This window comes from Gavia stellata, chromosome 1 (assembly GCF_030936135.1).
Source record: "Gavia stellata isolate bGavSte3 chromosome 1, bGavSte3.hap2, whole genome shotgun sequence".
Classification (NCBI taxonomy): Eukaryota; Metazoa; Chordata; class Aves; order Gaviiformes; family Gaviidae; genus Gavia; species Gavia stellata.
The window spans coordinates 4,044,486-4,067,792 of NC_082594.1; the positions used below are offsets into that span (position 1 = coordinate 4,044,486).

At 46.7% G+C, this 23,307-nt stretch overlaps 1 protein-coding gene across 1 annotated transcript; it reads right to left on the minus strand.

Annotated features, from left to right (window-relative positions):
• Positions 1–43: 43 nt before the first annotated feature.
• Positions 44–23,307, minus strand: GDPD4 (glycerophosphodiester phosphodiesterase domain containing 4). Its single transcript, XM_059822045.1, has 15 exons — positions 23,125–23,307; positions 22,395–22,498; positions 21,252–21,345; positions 15,467–15,526; positions 13,816–13,914; positions 10,995–11,088; positions 8,703–8,848; positions 8,269–8,351; positions 7,249–7,399; positions 6,513–6,737; positions 5,545–5,702; positions 4,098–4,245; positions 2,198–2,280; positions 919–1,001; positions 44–75 (listed from the first exon to the last, which is right to left on the minus strand). Exons 1-15 carry the CDS (start codon positions 23,305–23,307, stop codon positions 44–46), a joined length of 1,743 nt encoding a protein of 580 aa, XP_059678028.1.

Below are 23,307 nucleotides of genomic sequence, written 5' to 3' on the forward strand. Positions count from 1 at the left end.
CCTCATCGAGGTGGCAGGTCCGCGTCCCCTTCCTGCCCATCAATCAGGCCATGATGGCAGGCATGTCGCTGAGCTCTGGAAAAGGGGACGCACAGTGAGCTACCAAAACATATGCAGTTGTTTCGCCAGCTGTGGTGAGCAAACAGAAGCTGGCTGACAATGCACGCAGCCCAGATTGGGTCATTGTGTCTGGATGATAGACCTCCATGGGTGCAGAAACCTGGTGCATGGGAGGGTTCCCAGCCAAGCCCACCCTGCTTTGCAGATCCAACAGTGCTCAGCGCCTCTGGGTTCTCTTTACACAGCATCACAGAGTAATGCGTGTTGAAGGGCACATCTGGAGGTCTCTGCCCCAACATCTGCTTGAAGCAGGACAAATTAGACCAGGATGCTCAGGGCTTTGAACATCTCTGGGGGTGGATATTCCCCACCTGTCTGGGTCCCTGTTGCAGTATGTGACCACCCTCACAGGGAAGATTTCTTTTTTTTCTCTTTGTATCAAGTCAAAATTTCCAAGTTTGCAGCTTGTGCTGTTGTCACTGCACATCCACGAAGCATCTGGCTCCATCTTCTCCACACCCTCCCTTTAGATGGTTGCAGACAGTGATAAGATGCCCCTTGACCCTCTCTCCCTGCAAACCCAGATCTCAAACATTCTGTCCTTCAGCTTAGTGTCCCCACTGAGCTCGCTCCCATCTGCCACAATCTGCTTGGTACTGGGGAGCCTGAACTGGACCCAGTGCATAGACATGGCCTCACCAGTGCTGAACAGAGGGGAGGAATCACTGCCACCTTCACCGAGACAGCCGTGGATGCCTCCATCCTTCACCCATCACCAACCCATCCATCAGGACCCTGGTGCCCCCACGGAGACGGCCTGAGCAGGATGCAGCTCCTGGCTCTCCTTGCCCTACTCACCTGTCCTGAACTTGTTGTAGGTGCCGCTCTCCAGCATCGGGCCACCGTCATGGGCACAGCAGGAGAAACTCCGCTCTCGCCACCTGCATGGGGCAAAGCACCTGGGTCAGGCCACCGCTTGCTGTGGTTTCCCTCGCAGCTCCCTGGTGCCCTGGACAACTTTTTTCTACTTTGTCAGGGCAGGAACTGTCCTGGTGTTTTGGGATTGCTCAGATCTTTACCGAGAAGGGACTCCAGTGCATGACTGTGATGTCTAAGCATCCGCACTTCATACGTGCAGCAGCATTTTGAAGGCAACCTTGTGACTAAGCCCTGTTTTCTAAGAAATATTCAAGAGCTCAAAAGCCCCAGAAATGTTTGCAGCCACCAGTTCCTAAGCAGCCAGGGAAATTTAAAAATTCTGTTCTTGGTGCTTTCCTAAACCTGACAAACAAGACCATGCAGGGCTCTCAGGCGCTGCTGACGGCCGGGCTGGGAATGCCCTTGCTGCAACGTCAGCCCAGAAGAGGTTGTTATTTGGCTGGATCAGAAGCATCTGCAGGGCCCTGGGAAATGCACACACAACATGAACAGAAGCCTGGAGGAGACAGGCATGGGAAGGTCTGATGGTGGTGGTGATGTATTGCAGGAGTGGTTGTGCAACTTTCAGCCTTGAAAGCAAGGCGAAAGCTTCTAAAGCAGGACCTGGGGAAGGACTGCTGAGAGGGGAAGGAAGGGAAGGAGCCACTTTGTGCCTGTCCCATGAACCCCAGTTTCCCAAATCATTAAACAGAGGCAATGTCTTTGACGGCATGGGAGGAAACAAAATGCGGCGTCTGTGAGACACTCAGACATTGTCATCTGGGAGGATGGATTTCCTCCGGGGCTCTGGCATATGCAGACACCACACAGGGTGCTCCAATATTAACACTGAGAGCTTTCCTCCCAAGTCAGTCCAATGCAACAGTGTATAGATAAATAGTAAGAATAGAGAGTTCCTTTCTCAGCCCATCAGCTTTGATAACTGGTTTATGTCGCTACTCTAAATCCACCAGGTCTCCACTTGAATCCTGAGGGTAGGTGATGCCTGAGCTGCCAAAATGGAAAGGGAAAATGAGAGCAAGCAGGGTCAGCAGAGAGGTTTTTGGAGATCTTCAGGGCTTTCTTCTAGTTCCTGAAGGGAAAAGAAATATTCTCAAAAGTAGTTTTATCCCTTCAGATCACCTTGAAAGCATCCCTCCTTCCCTCCACCTGGTGCAAAAGAACAGGTTAGCATGGCCATTAGCAACTCGGTAGTTACCAATGCAGAGCAAAGATGAGCGAGATGAGGAGCACAGAGGTCAGATCTGTCAGGATCCACATGATGTTGTACTGCTGCGGAGTCTGGAAGAGAACAACAGAGGATGTGTCCACCACCAAGAACCCCGAGATATGCAAAAAAGTTGCTCACGCTTTCTTGCTGCTTGACTATGGCCATTCTGCTGCGTGCTGTGCATGTGCAGTAACGTCCCTCGGGTGCCTAAAGCATTTGGTGGCATTTCAAAGTGGCCACCCCCCAGTGAGTGTTGGTGCCAAATCATCGTCTCTCATACAAGCAGGTCTGCTGGGTGGCCAAGAAGATTGGACCACATCACAGTGACTGTAACAGGGACCTCTTGTTTGTGCAGGCAGGCCCTTTAGTTCTTTCAGCTTCCTTCCAACTTTATTGTCAACTGCTGGCATCTCATTTTCTCTGACAAAGTTGTCCTTTAGTGAACACCACAGAGGGTCTGGGGTGGCTCCTGCTTTAAGTCTAAGAGCATCTGAAGAGTCATCCTTAGACCGGACCTCCACCCACCCTCACAATGGACTGAAACACTGCAGTTTTCTGGATGGGAGCATTGTAAAATCTGCTTCGAGAGTATAAAGCCAGGTATTCACCGTAATAACCTTTAGGCTGCAGGGACTCAGGCGCACCAGGTGCTCCTTAGCCCTGCAGATTGTCCAAGGCAGAGTAGGTAATAGACAAATAAAGTGAAAAATTCCTCCCGGCAAGGAAAGGTTATTTCTATGGTTGTTTCCCCTGGCCTTGTGGAACAAGACCAAGTTTGAGAAGGGCAGTGGGAAGCGTTGGGAAATGAAGAATTTCTGACACCAATAAAGTGCTTCAAAAGCTTAGAAATTGAAATCCTCTTGCATCAGCTACGAGTGCCCTCAAAGACCCTTCCTTTCTCCCCACACAAGTCTCAGTATGCCTTCTTTTCCCTCATCTCAAAGCCTAAGTTGTAAATCCTAATAAGCAGGGTGCTTCCACCTGGGTCAAGAGAAAAAGGAAGAAGGGTATGGTGATACCTGGAGTGGCTCAGAGGTGCCAAGTAAGCCAGATTTCAACTTAGGTCTTTTTCATAGAATCATAGAATCATTTAGGCTGGAAAAGACCCTTGAGATCATTGAGTCCAACCGTTAACCTAACACTGCCAATCCACCACTAAACCATGTCCCTGAGTGCCTCATCTACACGTCTTTTAAATACCTCCAGGGATGGTGACTCCACCACTTCCCTGGGCAGCCTCTTCCAATGCTTCACCACTTTCTCAGTAAAGAAATCTTTCCTAATAACCAGCCTAAACTTCCCCTGGTGCTTGAGGCCTTTTCCTCTTGTCCTGTCACTCATCATTTGGGAGAAGAGACCAACACCCACCTCACCACAACCCCCTTTCAGGCAGTTGTAGAGAGCGATAAGGTCTCCCTCAGCCTCCTCTTCTCCAGACTGAACAACCCCAGTTCCCTCAGCCACTCCTCATCAGACTTGTGCTCCAGACCCCTCACCAGCTTCATCGCCCTTCTCTGGACACACTCCAGCACCTCAATGTCCTTCTTGTAGTGAGGGGCCCAAAACTGAACACAGCATTCGAGGTGCGGCCCCACCAGCGCCGAGTACAGGGGCACGATCCCCTCCCTGCTCCTGCTGCCACACTGTTTCTGATACAGGCCAGGATGCCGTTGGCCTTCTTGGCCACCTGGGCACACTGCTGGCTCATCTTCAGCCGGCTGTTGACCAACACCCCCAGGTTCTTTTCTGCGGGGCAGCTTTCCAGCCACTCGTCCCCAAAAGGGTCATATCCTTTATCCATGCGTGAACTGGCCTGTGGTCTCCAAATATAACCATGAACATCCCAGCTCTACTTTCTACCCCTGGGAGGGGGAGGATTTTTGCTTACCATGAGGAAGAGTGGCTGGCTGAGATTCTTCAGCGTGTGGACGGCATTGGTGGTCACAGAGTGTGCTCCAGAGCACCATGCCAGGGAGAAAAGCCATGGCTCATTGACCACATAGAGGTTGGTGGTGATGTTTGCCTCAGCGTATTTCCTTTAAAAGACCAAAAGGCAATAGCCTTCATTAAGAAAAGCAAGGAGGTTAGTACTCCCTTTGGGCTGAATCAAGAAGAAACAGCAATTTTCTGTAGGAAAGGCTTGCTTTAGGACCTAGATAAGGAATAGAAAGGAAAGCTAACCAGCCAATAATTAATCACTCACAATTGGCCAATACAGAATAGCTGATCTGCTGGAAGAAAATGCAGTTAAAATGTCCAAAAGGTCAGAACTTTGCTTACCCTCTGCCATATGAATCAATGTAATGATGTGTTTGTAATCTCCCAACACTGTGTTCAAAACCACCTCAAAGCTGGCTACTCATGTTTGTTATGTTTGCTACATCAACCCATCATTTTTCAAGTTCTTATAAGCTATTGAAACTTAATATGAAGTAAGATCATACTCTGTATAGTGGTAAAGGAATGTATCATCAATATCAGTATTTGTAAATCTACCTAGGATCTACCCAGGGTTTACCCAAATGGATCTACCCAGGATTTTACATCCTGTGAAAATTATCATCGAGAAAGCATGAACATTACTCTCATCCAAAGGATTAGACTTTTTCTTTTCTTCTTTTTTTTAAAATAAGATTATTAGATTTCAATGTTTTTGTGCACAGAAAAGAGCAAAAAATCCTATTTACAAAAGGAGAGCTGGACAGGTAAGACTGATACAGTTTTTCTTTTCTTTTTTTCTTCTTTTTTTAATATAAGAGAACCATTTTGGGAACTCCTGCAATTAATGTGGAGCCTTCCATTAGAGAGATGACATTTTCAGTGTGTCACAAGCAACAGAGTACTGGTAGCAACAGAGACAAGAAATTAAGTCTCTAAATCACCAGCTACAAGAGGGTGATGGTCTCTCACCACAGCATTACACACTCCCACTGATGGTTGTCAGGAGCCATGAGAGGTTAAATAGTTGTTCATTCTCCATGATTCAGTGTTGGTGGGACTGGGGATGGCATGAATAGGAAGAGAAGAAATCAGGAGACAGCGTTGTTCTCTACTCAGAAGATCCTCAGATCCTGGTCAAGTAAATATGGACTTGGGGGCAGAAGGGTGCAATTACATATGCCACCTCTTGGCCACACACAGGGTCAACAGTAGGAGTGAACTGCAGTCCTTCATCCCCAAAATGCAACAGGGATGGCCACTTGATCTAAAGGAGCTCTTCCCAAAATGCTATAGATCCTGGAGGTGGTCACTGGAGGGAGACATTGCCACATGCATGAGGCAAACATACTCCAGACATGGTGCACCGACTACTCGGGGCTGAAACTGCAACCTACCGAATATCTTCGCTGGACATTTCAGTGTAGGCCAGATTGAGTTTGACAATATTGTCCATCAATAGGTCTTCAACTGGGGCCTTACTGCCCATTGTCTGCTGAAACCCAGGAGCAACAGACTGAACAAAGGACCTCATGTCATTCTCCAGCCACAGGACCTGCAGGCAACAAGAGGACCCAGTGAATTCCCAGTGGACTTACTAATACGTCCTGCCCTTCACACAAACCCAGTAAACATAAGGTCTCGAGGAGCTTAACTCTGCCTGTCAAATGACGTATTTCTTACAATGATCAAAGAACATTTGGATGCAGGGTTAAAACTTGCAAGTCCTTTTCATCAAGAAATAAGTATTCACTGTTCCTTGCTTATCAACTTGAAATCAGTACGTACGTTTCACACAGCCCAACAAAAGATGTGGTGTTTGAAATGGATGAAAAGACAGCTTTGGTTTATGGGAAAGGCAACAGAAAATATTCTGTTCTCCCATTCTGCCGGCATGGACGAAGAGAACTTCAGCAGATACAAATCAGTGTAACTCCTCGGGCATCAATGGATACATAACCTGATCCACATGGATTTAGCATCCATCCTAAGCATCCTAAGCCTGGGGAAGGAGGAAAGCAATGAAGGCTCCCAGCTTCATACACTTTAAGCCAGGAGTTTCTATGGAATATATAAAATAAGCATGGGTAGCAGGGAGTAAGCTGCCAATTATTACAGCGATGAAAGGATGCCATTTGGGGGCTAAGGCATATACACTGGCTTATTTCCCTGTCCTGCTGTAGGGTTACACCAGTTTGTACCTGCTGAGGAACCAATAGTAGAAATATACTCCAAACGATGCCTCTTAAGTCAAGTGAAATGAAAGGGGCCGGACTTTATGCAGGTGAAATCATGCGGGGTATGACCCCAAAGTCCCAATTCAGAGAGCAAGAAAAAAGGATACAGAGGAGTGAGGCCACCCTACCAGATGGGGTCTAATCCCCGACTCATTGAGGATGACTTCCAGGGTTCTGTTGATCCAAGAGTTCCTGTAAGGATGTTTCTCTGGAGGGCGGTAGAGATCAAATATCACAAGTTTATTCTGACTGTCTGCGAGGCGCAAGAAATTACTTAGCTTGTAAATTGACTGATTCATTGCCTGGTTTTGATCTGCCCTTGACAGTGAGCCCATGCATGAAAATGGTTTATCCTAGAAATAAATATATAAAAAAGGAAATCAATCAGGCAGTCACCTCTGTGAGTCAGCTGCATGCAAAAAACTCGTAACTCTAAGAGGGAAAAAGTGTGACATCAGCCCTCAGTAGGTGAGGATATTTTATTTTGCTCAGGTAGAAGAGCTAAGGCTTCTGGGATCTAAATTGTGTAGTTCACAGCTAGCTCTGCTGTGCTCTGTCCGACCGTGGTAGCTGTGACTATTATACACAGCACCTTGCACCAGTAGCTCTTCTTCATGTAGACCATGTGTTCTGCTGCTGCCATGATAAGGAGCCACAAGAACACCCACCAGCCAATTGTTATAGGTCTCCTAAGACTTGAATGCCAACTGGACAAAGCAAGGAGATCCCAACTGAAGGATTTCTACTGACTTCTTTGAGTTTTGGCTCAACCAGTAGTTCCTTTCCTAATATTCATGCTATTAAGTAGTAGCCAGCTGGTGTCTCTTCTACATCCAGTCAATGACAGTCCTTTATGGTGCTTACCTTAAGGAACCACGTTCCAGCATTCAACTCCTGCAAGGTATCCCAGGAGAATAACGAGGCATTTTGATCAGTGTCATTGGGGTAGACCTCCTTGATGTTAGTTGTCCTCCTTAAGGTGCTGTCATGCATGAGGAAAGGAACCCCATCATAGCTGTTGGAGAGCAAGAGTTCAGGTCACCCGGGGTGCGGGTTTGTTCATGGCATGAGCAGACTCATGCCAGGTCAGAAGAAGATGTGGGGCACTGTGAATGCAGCAGTACAGCCTCCCTCAGTGCAGAGGGTGGGATAGGGAGGAAGGCTGAGGTTCAAGACACCGGGTTATTTCCAGCTTAAATATTGCTAGGTGACCTTGGAGTAGTCATGCCTGTCTGTGCCTCAGTTTCCTCAGGGGCAGAGTGGAGATGGTGGCATTTATGCCTGCCAGCCCCCCAAAAAGTGGACACTAACTTATGGTTGAAATCTATTTTGCTGACACCAAAGTGTTTCTATGGGTTTCAGAGAACTGAAGTCTAAATGGAAGGTGATGGAAAGGCAAAATTTTCTCTTACAGAAAGGTCTACATTAGTAGAACGTCTAAGCAATAGCATTTTTGTCTTTCAGTGCCTGGAAACTGCTCATCCTGCACAGCATGTTAGCAATTCATGGCAATGGGTTCCCCAAACAAAGGCAGTTAAAGATCTAATAATTAGGACAATGCTGTTACAAGTCTGAACACAATTTTGTGTTGGTTTGTAGGTCTGATGCAACCCTCACTGTGTCCTGGAAGTCACACTAGTGTTGTCTTTATACTCTGCAAAGCATTTAAAATACACTGTAGAAATAACGAATGTTAAATCAATAGCTACAGCTTATTGACTTGCCTGAGAACAACCATGCCCTACAGCCCCTATCATCACGCGCCAACTGAGGGACCCTGTCACAGCCATCAGTAAAACCTAACTGCCTGGAGTTGGACGTCTCCAAAGGCAACTCTTAGAAGAAGAAGCGCATATTCTGTGAGATGCGATGTTTTGCCCTTACCTAATGGTGACATCTGTTTCAAGACCATCCCCACCATGTTCAATCGTCTTCTGAAACGACATCTCAGTGTTTTCTGGTGCCAGCTGGGAAAAAAAAGCGCACGAGCAGAACATTTTCAAACACACTCTGGAGGACTCTGTAAGTACTTTCCGTCTCTTTGTAACACCTCTGGTTTCTATTAAGGGACCATCGTTATCTTGTTAAAGGCTACTGTTTGTTTTCTTCCACTTCAGCCACCAAACCCCTCTTGTCCCTCAGGAACAGTGTTATCCTGGTCAGCAAACCCATGCAGTGATGCCTTTGGCATGCAGTTCCAAATGGAAATGTCTCCCCATCCACCCTCCACAGATTTCATGGAAAAAAACAGAAGATGATGATGAAGGTAGCAAGACACAGGATGAAGAAATGATGCAAAATAACTTCTCCAGACCTACCATTGGTGCTCCACGGTGTCCAATGAGGGCTGGCTTTGGTCCAAGTGTCCCCATCTCTCTGATGCAAGGAGAGTACATCCCCAGAGGTATCAAGAAAAGAAAGAGAAGGATAGCCAGGTATGGACCAACAATTATCACCTGAACAACTGAAAGAATTTGAAGGAGGAAGGCTAGAGTTAATAATCCATGTGGTAATGCACGGGTTTGCCTTGCGGCTTGACTTTTAATACCACCCTCCAGCGAAGCAGCTGTTGGGCTTTGTCCCATCCCTTTTTCCATCCCTTCTTCCCCTAATTTTCACTTTCCCTCCAAACAATGCAACCCAGGAGAACAAACTTGTCAAAGCAAGGACATGGGCTGTCTAAGTCAGGACTGCAGGTTTTGTGCTTTAATTACATCTCACTACACCTTACGGCAAGACATGGCCTTAATTTTTTTTTCTTTAGAGGTGGTGCAATGAAATATCTTCCATCTGTAGAAAAACAATCCTCAACAAAAGGATGCTAATTTTTTTCTTACTCAGATGAGAACAAGCAACATTTTGAAGTTTCATTCACAGTCAAGAAGAGGGGGAACCTTTCTCCTTCAACTATGTTACATCCCCTTAAGGTGAATACTTCCCTGGTTCATTCAGACTGCTGTCAGTGACCTTCTATGTGTGACCTACAGAACCCTACAGACTCTGACTGCACGGGTATTGCATCTCAGAAACTTGCTAACTCATTACCTATGGTCTTCTCTGGAGTCTGTTGGCGTGTTGCCCAAGACCCCTAGTGAGCCTTCACCTCAGGGAACAAAGCAGTTCCTCTGAGAAATGAGCACCTATGCACCAACAATTCTTTCTTGAACAGGTACCACCATCCCTCTGCACGTTGTGCCAGTGGCTCTGAAGGCACTCGGGCTTACACCAAGCCGATATATTGAGCTGAGAGTCCATTAGGCATGGTGGACTGTAATGTCTAGGGTCCCAGCATAGTCCCCCCAGACCTCCCCAGCTGTAGTTCAATAAGAAAAATCCTGAGCAGGAAAAAAATTGCTTTCACCAGCCCATTCTGTCTTTGATTTTTATTATAAATCAACATCTGCAGATGGGTGTCACATACATAATTTTGGCTATATGGAGAGACTAGGTCAGAGAAAAATAGCCAGTCCCACAGCCAGGCTCTTCTGCAGTTGTTCTTGGCATCTGCCTTGTCCTTTACACCACTTCTCAGAGGTAGACAGAACTTGCCATGGGATAAGTAAGGAAGGGATCGTGCCCCTGTACTCGGCGCTGGTGAGGCCGCACCTCGAATCCTGTGTTCAGTTTTGGGCCCCTCACTACAAGAAGGACATTGAGGTGCTGGAGCGTGTCCAGAGAAGGGCGACGAAGCTGGTGAGGGGTCTGGAGCACAAGTCTGATGAGGAGCGGCTGAGGGAGCTGGGGTTGTTCAGTCTGGAGAAGAGGAGGCTGAGGGGAGACCTTACCCCTCTCTACAGCTACCTGAAAGGGGGTTGTGGGGAGCTGGGTGTTGGTCTCTTCTCCCAAATGATGAGTGACAGGACAAGAGGAAATGGCCTCAAGTTGCACCAGGGGAGGTTCAGGCTGGATATTAGGAAAAATTTCTTTGCTGAAAGAGTTGTGAAACACTGGAAGAGGCTGCCCAGGGAGGTGGTGGAGTCACCATCCCTGGAGGTATTCAAGGAACGTGTGGATGTGGCATTGTGGGACATGGTTTAATGGGCATGGTGGGGTTGGGTTGGTGGTTGGACTTGATGATCTTACAGGTCTTTTCCAACCATAGTGATTCTGTGTGATTCTGTGTGTGATAACACTAGGAACTGATCAAAAAGCTCTTTCCTTTATCTCAGCTGGCTTCTCCTGAGATGCACAAGACTGAAGTGGACTGACTGGCCTGGAGATCCCTTCTGAGAGAGCGAAGCTGCATATAGCAAAGGCCAGCCAAAAGAGCTGCTACTGGCTGCTTTCTCCCGCAGAGGGCTGACCAAATTTCCACGCATGACTCAGAATGTGGGTACTTCTGCTAATCTCCTCCATCTCAAGGCAGATTACTGCCTTGCTATCGGCCAAAACTTTGCAAGGGAGCATGCAAACCAGTAACGCACCTGGACAGCCACAGGACAGTGCACAGCCCAAGCCCCACCCCCCCTAATTTCCCTGGGATACCCAGAGGCTAAAAGTCACCTCCAGCTGGAGTGCAGGTGTGGGAGGAAAGGGCTCCTGCACGCATCTTTTCCCACACTGATATACGTCTTTTATCATATAGGGAGCAGGAAGCAGAGCTACTGTACCTTTTTTATCTGCTCTGATGGCATGAAGAGCCACAGGCCAGGACAGGAGGACCATGATGGTTATTGCCCCTATGTGGAGATAGGGAGCTGTGATCTGGCAAGGAGAGAAAAGGATTTCAGTCAAAGGATGAAGTGTGGAGGCCGATGGAAACAAACCCCAACACAGCTACAGCCTTCCACCTGAATGGGCTCCTGCTGCAGATACCAGCAGTTCAGCCTCTCTCCCTCACCTGTCTTGGATCCACCCAACACCTCTGGAGTCGGTGGAGAGATATGTGCCCCCAGTCAGGCCAGCTGCTCGGGCTGAGGAGTGCTCCTCACTGCAGCACGCAGCTCTCCTTTCTCCTAAGTCAGCTGAAGGGGACAAGGCTGTCCTTGCCCATGAGGACGCAATCGCCATTACTGCTATGCCATAATTCATGAGCATCTTCCAGGCAGCAGACAGTTTAATCCAATCTAACCCAATCCAATCCCTTCCAGGTAACAGTCATCTCCATACCACAGCGCAGCTAAATCATTACAGTGATGTCAACAAGCCTGAGTAATAAAATGTGGTATTTACACCTGTATGAAACTAACTATTGTGGTATAAAAGAAGTAGTTAATCTGGTACATGTCTGATCATGGACATTATTAGACTCATATACACCCTGCAGCACCTAGTTTCGCATATTATCAATATATTCCAGGAAAATAATTCATTTTCATTTATTTCAAAGCATTTAGTTCACTTGCATTAGGGCTAATTATATTTTTTCTTTTTTTTACTTATTACTCGACGTGTAGATATTTTTCTTGATTTACTAACACAGAAAAATATATTCACTTCATGCTTATGCTATATTAGATAATACCTGTTGCTAGACAGAGAAAGTAATTTGACTTGATTTCTTTGGTCCTAAACATTAAACAAAAAGATCATAAGCTAAGAACCACTTCTGTGCTTATCATGAATGCATGAGCAGAGCTGAAAACAAAGCAGAAATAGTTTGTCACTTGTACAGACACTGAGTGGATGCTCTTCACTCAAGTAACGTTGGTATGACACACCTTTCATGAAATCCGTCAAAGAAACCAATCCACCATTTTCTCATGCTCGTCAGAGCCCCGTGGTTTCTGTTCCAGCTAGAACTGCGAGTTATTAAGATATGTGCTAGGAAAAACACCTATTCAGATGCAAGCCTTTCCTGTTGCTTAGTCCATGACTGAGTCTTTAAGCTAGAAGGGTTGAAGAAAGCAACAGTCACTGAGAGATGTTATTGCCTGTGATACTGTCTGCCCCAGACACTTGATACCAACATCTTTCGATCAGAAGCAGGATTCAGTTGCGTAAACAGAGGTGCCATCTGAGATATCCAGGATATTTGAGCTAGCTTTGCAGGGGTAATGGACATGACACAGGATCTACAAGATATTCATGTCCTTTGGGAACAGCAGCAGGAGGCCATGTGAACCATCTCAAAGGGCATGAACACCCAAAATAAGCAGCACCTGTGGGGAACCCAAAGGCTCTTCTGTCTCCTTCTCCTCATCCTTCTCTCCCGGAGTCTGTAAGGGAGGGAGGAAGCTAATGGTTTCTCATTACCTTTGCCAGTGCACAGCCCAAGGGTTACTGAACTCTGTAGAGCAATTAGCCACACTCTACAAACACCACATCTCCGATTCCTCTTCCAGTCCATACGCATTGCTCTCCCAACATTGGCAAGCAGTAAGCCACATGGGGGAGAGGTGATATGCCCAAACAAGATCTGCAAGGCAGCTATGTAGTCAAAGGCTTACATACTTCTTCCTTCCCAATACACATGGGGACCTGGATGCTGCACTGGGCAGCTCTAGCCTCTGTCTTCAGATCTGCTGAGAGTTGAGAAGGCCAGCAGACCATGCACTCTGACCTCCTGCACAGAAACATAGAATCCTTTAGGTTGGAAAAGATGTTTAAGATCATTGAGTCCAACCATTAACCTAACACTGCCAAGTCCACCACTAAATCATGTCCCTAAGCACCACATCTACACGTCTTTTAAATACCTCCAGGGATGGTGACTCCACCACCTCCCTGAGCAGCCTGTTCTAATGCTTGACAACCCTTTCTGTGAAGAAATTTTTACTAATATCCAATTGAAACCTCCCGTGGTGCAACTTGAGTCATTTCCTATCATCCTACCACTTGCTATTTGGGAGAACAGACCAACACCCACCTTGCTACAACCCCCTTTCAGGTAATTGTAGAGAGCGATGAGGTCTCCCCTCAGCCTCCTCTTCTCCAGACTGAACACCCCCAGCTCCCTCAGCCGCTCCTCATCAGACTTGTGCTCCAGACCCCTCACCAGCTTTATCGCCCTTCTCTGGACACACTCCAGCACCTCAATGCCCTTCTTGTACCGAGGGGCCCAAAACTGAACACAGTATCCCACACGTTGCCCTGCCTGACACCAGTGCTCCCCACCTGCTCCCCAAAAGCTCGTGCTCTCCTGCCCTCAGGAGATGAAGGTTTTCTGGGTAACAGGAGACTGAAATTGTGCTAATGTTAAAGCTGCTGAACTGGTAGTTGTTGAGTAGGGAGCAAGTTCTTGCTCCAGCAACCCTGCCAGCCAAAGGGGTCTGATTTACCTGCCCTGGGCACCTGGAAATTAACAGTACACCTGCAACATTTTTGAAAAAAAAAAAAAAAAAAAAAAAATTATGTGACTTCCCAAATTGAGATGTGTTACATCAAACAGATAGCTTGAAACTCAACCTCATGGAATATTTTCTACTGACTACTACAAAATACTTCTATTAAAAAGTTGTTCTTTCAAACAGACCTCCCAGCCCCTCTTACCTGGAACGATAGGCGGACAGTTTTCCATTGATCTCCCCAGAGTACTGATAATATGAAGAGGGCTGTGATAGAGAAACCCAGGACAAGAAAAGTCCCAATCTGAGAAGACAAAGAAGACATAAATCAGCTTCAGCATTTCTGCGTAGGGTGTGCCATCCATTTGACTCACAGGCTTATTTAAGCAGCTTGGACTTGATAAGTTTGGGATGCATGAGCTTAACTATACCAGTTTAGAGACAGAGAGATGCAATGGGACTAAAACCAGACCAACAGTGCTATTGATTGACTTTTCTGTATGGCAAGACTGATCTTAAGAGTTGGGTGCCCAACTAAGTCAGACCTCAAGGCTCCCTCTATAATCATTGGAGAAAGAGAGGAATTTCCAGAGGTGATACATTCCCACTTGCTTTATGATGGGAGATGCTTCTCTCTCTCTGTGCTGATGTAGATGAAGCCTAGATGATCAGCTTACATTAAATCCCTAACCTGCAGATGGCTACATTGGGAAGTGATTAATTCCACCCAAAAGAGACAGCAACACAGCTTCCTTATGCTATGAGCTGCTTTGCAACAGGCTTCAGCAACAGCAAACACTCCCATAATTAAGAGATGAGAGTTCACTTCTTTGGCTTCTTGCTCAGTTTGGTACCAGCACTGTGGTGATGACAGGCTCTTCTTGGTACATCACCTGAGAACTAAGTGCAAGTAGAAATTGGACCAATGCCCTAACCGTTCTTCAGGGGGATCCTAGAGATGAACACCTGAATAATCCATCCCTAGTCTCATCCACCCAAGAATGCAGTCTCAATCTTTTTTACAAATTGTTCTACATCTTTCTGGTTCTTCTAGAAGCCAATTTTCAACAGTAAAGATGACTGCATTTCCATTACTTAAATGAAGAAACACAGGATCAAGTTTCTACATATTCAGCTATTGCCTTCTACTGCAAGACTTACGATCCCATTATTCTCCTCTAAACTGCATGGCTAGAGGCTCATTTTTTAAACGCCTCACATAACCTCAAGAATTTCTTAAGGAAGGTGATTCTAATGCGTCACTTTGCAGCAACAACTCTCTGAGGATTTGTTTCTGCACCTTCAAAACTCCAGGTGGCATTTCCCAAACCACCCAAATACCAAAAAGCATAAGGCACCAAGATGTTTTGGAAAAACCAGCTTTCTCTTCTGCAGAGATAGCAGCCACTTTTTTCACTGCTGCTGGCATCTGCTACAGAAAATTATTCTGTGCTTCTCATGAAAACTTTGCTTTTGTCTTCATGTTACCACATGTAGACATGTCAAATACAGACATCTTCACCTGAATGAGTCACTGCAGGCTCCTTTTAGAGTCAGTGGGGAAAAAGGGTACTTTAGGTGTGAATCATCTGATCTTAATTTAGATGTCTATGACCAGCTGGATGAATTGCATCCTCAGAGGGTTCATTTCCCTCCACCGACTGCAAAGGGAGTTCAGGTGATCAGTTCAGGTGGAGACATCATCCTCATGGGTATCTAAAGCCTCCCAAGATTAACCTCTTCCCTATCTTCCTTCTATCCCGTAATCGAAGATGTTTTTCATGCAGAGAAACACCACAGACTCAATTGGTTTAAAGCATGGATTAGAGTTACCAGAAAGCCCTGACTCTCCCCACCTTGTGACTCCAGTGTAGGTACAGCTGCTGACCTTCTGCAAGCAAACACATCGCTAGGACCTGGGAAATCAAGAAGAGATTGTTTGCGTCCTGGTAGAAGATGGTGATGTGTGTTCAGTGAGACACTTCTGGAATTTTTTGGCATTGGGAAGTCACTTTATGCTAGGTCTTCCTGCACAATGTCAAGGCTGTTTAGCAGGACAGGTGTATGGAAAGAAGTGTTTATTGCTACCGTAAAAATGCTTCTGAAATTGCCAAGCACATATCAAGCCTGCCCTGCAGGATCAAAGCCCTTTCATGGGTAACAAACAATTGGGCACTTTGGGGTACACACTTTTAATGACTTTTCTTTGTGAGTACAAATTCTGAGAGAGAAATGATGGCCAGGATCCACTGCTACGGTATGAACCAATACAGCACTAACCTTGCCTATTTTCTGTGCATTTGTTGTGATTAGAGGCATATCAACCATGGGAGAGAGGTCGGGGACTGAAAAATGCCTCCAAAGCACCACAAAAATACAGAGCAGACAGCAAAGGAGACAACGCTTCCACAGTAATCACAGGAAACGCAAGAGACGGGCACATCTCAGAACAGGGAAAACTGCCTTGGAGATTAAAAAAATCTCGTTTTCAGTGGCTGGCACTTTCCTTCACCCCGATGGCAAGTAGGAGCCCTTGGGCAGGGTTCCTGTGAAGCACAGAGCAAACCCCGACCAGGGCAGGGGACAACCCAAGAAGCCTTGAAGACCAAGAACCAAAAGATGAGGAAAGCCAGTCCACAGCTCTGATGGGGCGTTAATTCAAGTTGTCCCAGACCCAAGCAACCGAAGAACCTGGTGATGAATTTCACCAGGAGAAGTACCTTGCTGCCGTGAAAACGCAGAGGTCTATGCTCAGGAATCTGAGTGCCTGGGGCAAGCTTCCCGACCACTGTAAGGGATAGTCTGGGGACCAGTGTCACCAGATATCAGGGTTCAAAGAAAAGTATCTGTTAGTAGACATCAGTGCTCCACTGAGAAGGATCATTTATGATCCAGGTCCCTCCAGACTGTAACACAGTGGGATTGCGTGAAAGCAGGACATACAGACTTAGAGGAAGGGGCTCTGCTTTCCCAAAACACAACTACAAAGGAGTGTAAGCTGTTTCCCATCCAGCTACAAACACACTCTTTCCAAGACCATGCTGATTTGAAGCAAGATATAAGCTCAGCATGGAATACAGATCAGCTTTTAAGTGCTTCTTGACATGATAGTCTCCTTTAATCGAATCCTACACCCAGTACATGACGAGTAACCATGGGAGCAGTTCAGAGAGAATTTAATTACTGCTGAAGATCTTAAGCCAGCCCCATTTAAATAAGCTATTTCAGAAAAAGGAAGAAAAAAGACACTTTGCCCCTTTTCTGCAAGCAATGTTACAAAGAGCTGGTCCTTGCCTAAGGTACAGCCGAACACTTTTTTCACATGCCATGCTCAAACAGACTCTCCCCTGCTGCTGCAGTACAACTTCTGTATGCATGATGCATCACATCTGGGGATGCCATCAGAGGGTGAGCTCATTTTTATGGATGGAAACAACATCTCGGTATCAGTTTACAAGAATAATCACTGGGTTTCATCCTCAGAGGGTGACGAAGGAAATTTTGCAGTTGCACCGCTGGTCAATGTGGGAGAACATATCTTGATGGACCAGTGAGTTGATGTGATGTGGACAAGGTTTTTCCTCTGGCACAGTCAGCTTGAGTTTTCTTTGCTTCTCGTGTACCCCTGAAGCTTAACATCTCAAGCCACAATAACCTGGCTTCATCCTGCTCCTCAAAAGCTGCTTCAGTACCTGTCCAATATGCTCCTCCATGGAGAGCAGCTGCCTTTAGCAATGTCCCACAGGCTTGCACCTAGAGCAGGACATCCTCAAGCAAAGGGACAACAAGCACCAGCAGGTCTGGCTCTTCCAAACTGCTTCCACACATATCCTGGGATTGTCTAATAGAAGTACACAGATGTGGTTTTAGGTGACCAATACGTGTCTGGCTATTGCTGCTGAGGCTAGAGCCAAGATCCCTCTTGCCAGCCCTATCATCTCCCTGAATCTTACAGCCTCAAACATTCGCATTCTTCTCTTCTTTACTATGAGGTGTGGAAAGGTCTCCCCTCCACCATCTACCTGCAAAGTGGTAATTAAGGGATGCTTTCCAATGGCAAGAGAGATGGATTCGCTGCAAGTGGGATTGCACCTCTGTCTCCCTCTTTTTGAGTGGACTTCAAACGAGCACTGACCATAAGACTATGCAGGAAAAGGATGGACAATAGACCCTTAATCCCACTCTGCTTCAGCATGGGAACGACCTTGTGCTGATTTCAGTACTGCTGGTGAGGCTTAGGCAGGCTTTAAACCTACCACCACAAGGACGTGGAGGCAGGCGCTTAGACACTCAGCTTACCTAAAACATCTGCTCACTTAGATGGTCACAAAAGCGGAATTCAGGTCCCCACATTCACTTTCTGGCAAAAATGCAGCAACTCAGAACTTCTCTGGTACCCTCGTCTCTTAGGGATGGAGGTTTGCCATCACTTTTTGGACTTCAGTGCCAATGTACTATTTTGAGTTCTTTCTTAGCCTACAAATGCAGAGGCCACAACACACTCTTTATATTGTACAGTCACAAGCCACCTTGGAACAAACATGGTTGAACTGCAGAGAGGAAAATATGATGTTGGTGTTTAAAGACTGAACAAGAAAAGTTTTTTCTTCTCCACTGAGCATGAACTGTTCTGCAATTAGACCCCTCAGCTTAACCTTTTAGCTCTAATGGGGATGAGAAAATTGTCTTACGGAGTGATAACAATTGAATTAATTGAAACTGATTGTCTGAAAAAATTACAATGATGCATGAGGATGAAGAGCGTCTTTGCACAGACAGCTAGTGCTTTGTTGTGCAGCGTTTTGTTCAGCCGCTGGTGGCCCGTGGCAGAAGAGTGTTTGCTTCAGTGGTTCACAATAAGGTCATGGAAGCAGGCTTGCAGGCTTCAGTTGGGTGCCATCATTAACGAGGAGGGTATGGTGCTCACAAACAAAGTCAGACCTGCCACTGGTTGCTGTAAAAACTCTCTGCTCCAAAAAGGGCATCAGTGTGCTCGGTTTTCTGATGTGATGGGCTGCTGATGCAAAACATGTCAAGGAAACATTGCCTGCATGAAGGTTTCCAGTCCTTCCTGCAACACATGTGGGGATAGGCTCCATCCAACACTGTTCAGCCAGAACATGGGATGTAATTCATCGTGGGGGCAACCTATTTGGCCATCAGCTGTCTGTAATATATTAGAGCAATCCAGCTGTCATATAGTACCCACACTGATAAATTTATTTCGAGGTGGAAGGGCTGAGTTGCACTGCGAGGCTGTTTGTGTTTTGCTGGGTGGTTCATCAAAGGCTACAGCGAAAGGCCAGACACTGACGGGGAAGCTCTGCAAACAGTGATGGAGGGGTGATTCCTGGCAGAGTCCTTCTCTGAAAGAAGCCCTGCTGGGATGAGCATGGCCAAGCCACAGTTGTCATCACGAGACCCTGCACGCAGGCAACGTGACCTGCATGCTTTGAGATAGTGGGAGCATGAATGGTGGTGGTGGTTACTTTCCTCACTCCCCCTTCCTTCAACACCTAACCCTGCTTAGGTAGCAGCTCTGACAGTGTGGGGCCTCGTGCTTCCCCACACCCACTGCTCAACGTAGACGCATACAGAAATCTTGCCAAATGAGACATGATGACATGGTGAAGCAATCGATCGGGGCAAGTGCCCTTAGAAATACCTAATAGCTTTGTGTGGGTTGCTTAACAGCTTCATGAAAACAAGGAGAAAATAGACCCTCACTGCAGGAGCTGTCCCCAGAGCAGATGCACCTCTGAAGTGTTTCTGTTGTAGAACTTATCTGACAGCATCCAGACGACTTGTGTTCTTTCAGGTTTATCCGTGCTCACCCTCCTGAGGAAGGCGAATGCTCTTAGCCCAATTAGACAGAACTGAGCTGCTGAGAGGAGGAGGAGGATGTGTCTACACAATGAAGAGTGGGACCAAGACTGAACTGAACCACAAAGGACACCAATTTTGCCTCGTATTTTCCATCTTCTTTTCTGGCTTTACTTTGCCCATCACCTGCCTCGATAGTTTGTGGCCATCACATTCATGCTGCCAAAGACATGAAATTCCTCTGAGGAAGTCCACTGCTCGGACACTGGCTGATGTTTGGATCCAGACAGAGCACAACCGACCTGACACACCAGCCCCAGGGGTCTTCAGGCTCCCCAAGCCCAGGAAATCCTGTAAAGCTCATTTCTAGCATGTGCTATGATGGGTTAGTCTGCTCCTGAGGTTGACTCCAGATCCACAGCCTGCTGAGGTATGATCTCAGAGGTATCCACGTCGCGTGGGCATCTCTGGCAAAGCTCTGAGTTGCCCAAGGTAGCACTGTAACCACCAAGCCACCCACACTACTCCGTGGCCACTGGGAAAGCCAGGTAGGCTTTGCTGAATAATAGATGCTGAGCCCTAGAGTCAGCAGGGTGTGACAAAATCCTTGTAACTAAATATTGTTATTTGTGCTACTCAGATCTCAGTTAGTCCACTGCTTTTATGATGCTATTGATCGCTGCGGGCACAGCCAAGCAGCTGTCCTATTTATCATTTTGGGTTTTTATTGCTAGCACTAGAATAAAATCACTATTTATTTGTGCTTCAGCAGAGACAAAGGACCCCAGGCACCTATTGTGTTAGGCACTGCATGAACAAAGCAAAAAGAGATTCCTTGCCATGAGCAATTTACAGACTGACTGTATGACGACACATCAGGGAATGGGTAAGCACAGCAGGAATTGATGATAAAAACTGGATGTCTTGGTCACAGAGGTAAGTCAAAGTCATAACCTCATCCTCAGCACCTGGCATTTCAAAATGAAAGTTGGAGCAGGGACTGAACGTGGATTCCAGTCCCTGAAGTTAAAGTGATTTCTTAGCCTATAGCTCTGGATCCAGATGGTAGAAACACAGATGCAGGTCTGTCTTTATTTGGGGGGTCCCTATGAGAGAAAGGACAGGCAAAAAGGATGACTAGGTAGAAATTTTAGGAAACACTTGGTTTTGGTATGTTTCCAGTAACCAAAGCAGACAGCAGATCAGAAGTCTAGAGAAAATTTCACAGGATTTGGAGAAGTGAAGATTTCAAGAACATTGCCTCTTTGGGCATAAACTTCAGGAGCATTTTGTGGCCATGTCTGCAGTCTCTACCTGGAGAGAAACCCTCCAGCAAAGCAGACAGAGTCAAGGCAGGTCCAGGGATAATGTTCCCCTTCTTCTAAAGAGCATTTTTATTCAGGATTAGTGGAATAACTCAGCTTTGACGACATATCCCCACCGCTACGCGACTCTGAGCCCCGCACTTCCCTACTGTCAAAGCAACAATCTTTAGCTTTCCCTAAATCTAAATCCAGCCACTGCTGGCTCGGCTTTCCTTGTGTTCAAGGAGAGACCGGACACGTTCATTGAAGGGAAATCATTGAGAGAAATCACAAAAACTACATCTTGCTCAGAGACCCCCGAGCTGAAATTGGGCATCCGCAGGTGGACATGGGGAGAAAGCACCATAAACACTCATGTTCCCAAACTTCCCCAGGTATCCACTGTGTAGGGATCATCCACAGGTCTAGGCTGAGCTTGGGTCTGACACATTAAAACCATCCCTTACTTTTTAGGACTATAAATCATGGTCAGCTTAGAAGGAGCATTACTTACCAATAACAACGTGATGTACATAAACAAGATTGCAGCCACAATCAGGAGGACAAGAGACCAGAGAAACCAGAAGCCCAGGTTCCCATAGTTATACCTAAAAAGCAGTAAAATATTGTGATAGTGTTTGTGTTTAGCACATGGACTGGAGGGGAACAACAGCCCTGTTCCTTGAATTTTTGAAACTGTCAAAGCAATAAAACAAAGAGGGAGGGAGGAATAACCTACCCTGTAACACGCAAAAGTGGTTAAGAGCCTCCTTCCCCAAATCCATGATTGCATTAGCAACCAGACCAATACCCCGATGTGCTGGGGTGGTAAAATACAGGACCAAATTGATGGCTTTGCTCCAGGGAACTCCTAGCCTGGCTGTAAGACACGGCACCTCGCTGCAGACAAGGCAGCCTGGGGAAACAGTAAGACGACGTGACTCAGGCCAACAGCCCGCCTTGTCTGCTTGCCGTGGTGTAGGGCACACCGCAGCAAAAAGGTGATTTGGGTCAGGTTTTGAAGGAGAAAACACCAAAAAAGCAGGAGGAGCTGCAGAGGGATTGCCCAAGGAGAGAGAGGGGAGATTTACTTTTTACCCAAGGGCTCAATGAGGTTGAATAACATTATTTCACCTTTCCTCCCCATGATATTTGGGCTGTTTTAATTTGATTTTAGGGGGCAGATTTGCATAACTGTTGCCCATGTACTGCAGAAGGAAAGGATTTGCATAAATCCTTGCCAGTTATTTCTTACTTTCGAGCCTGGGAACATGCAATTCTCTTTGCAGTGAGAGACCTGGTGCAATGCCTCTGATGCCAGCCACTACATTTCTTCAGAGGGAACAGGGAGGGGAAAGACTCGGAGAAGGCAAGGGAAGAGCTATTTAGTCCCTTTCACTTGCAATTTTTGTGATGATGATTCTCCCCTGTCTCCCAAATTCGCACTTACACCTATAAACTGTAGCCAAGCAGATGGCAGAGCCTCAGCACCTCTGAAGTCACTGGACATTCAATTTGGATGCTGTAACCAAGAGTTTAAGGAGACAAATCTTTGGCTCGTGGCTGCAGCACAGCTGCCGGGGAGGGTGCTCATCTCTTCCCAGCCACCCTGGGGACCTGCCCAAGGAGCAGGAGAGGAGAAAAAGATGGTACTTACCAGTCAAAGTTATTGTAGTCATTTTTCGCTTCACCCCACATGTACAGAAAGACCAGAGAAAAGCAGAAAGCTCCAACAAGCAATGGGAAAAACACGCATTCCCGCTGGAGAGGGAGAGGAAGGACAAGTGGTCAGAGCCTTGTCTACCCCAAAGCAATCAGAGCAAACGGCAGATGCTTTTAGGCTGTCCCTAAAACACGTGGCTTGGTGCTGGACTTCCTGAAGTAGATATGGAGAAGAATTCCCTCCCTGTCCCCTGTGACCAGGGGAGTGTCCTCAAAAGGGTACTCTGCAGCATTTATTTTCAGGGAAAACAGATCTCATGACTTCACAAACAAACAGGATTTTAACCACCTCACGTGAGAGGGAATTGCACTACGCAGCAGCCCTCTTTGCAATCCTTACTGCACACCCATCCCAAATTTTCCTTCTTTAATTTGATCCCGTGGCTTTGAGAGGTTTCACTGGGCAGGAAGGTTTGGTGCAAGGTCCTTTCCTGCCACCACACATTTTTTAGCTGCGCGATGGCACAGACAAACTGAGCTTGCCACAGAAACACGGCAATACATCGAGCACTTAAAGGAAAATCTAACAACCCAACAGATCTCAGTGGGCTCCAAATGATGTTGGGCAGGGATGCCTTTGGCCCAAAACGTCAACCACTTTTCAGCTTGGGCTGAGCTGTCCCTACACAGAAATCAATGTCTGTGCTGATTTTGAGCTAATTTACCGTCTTGCAGCAGCATTTCCCAGGCTCAGCCCTTCTGCGCTGGTACCGCTTCCACCGGCAGCTGTACAAACCAGCCAGGCAGGAGATGAAGGGCTGGTGCTCATACCTCTGTAGCAAGCGTCGACGTACCACTTTCAGCTTCCCAAACTTGAGCCTCTTGAGGCTGGTGGAACTGGCCTCCAT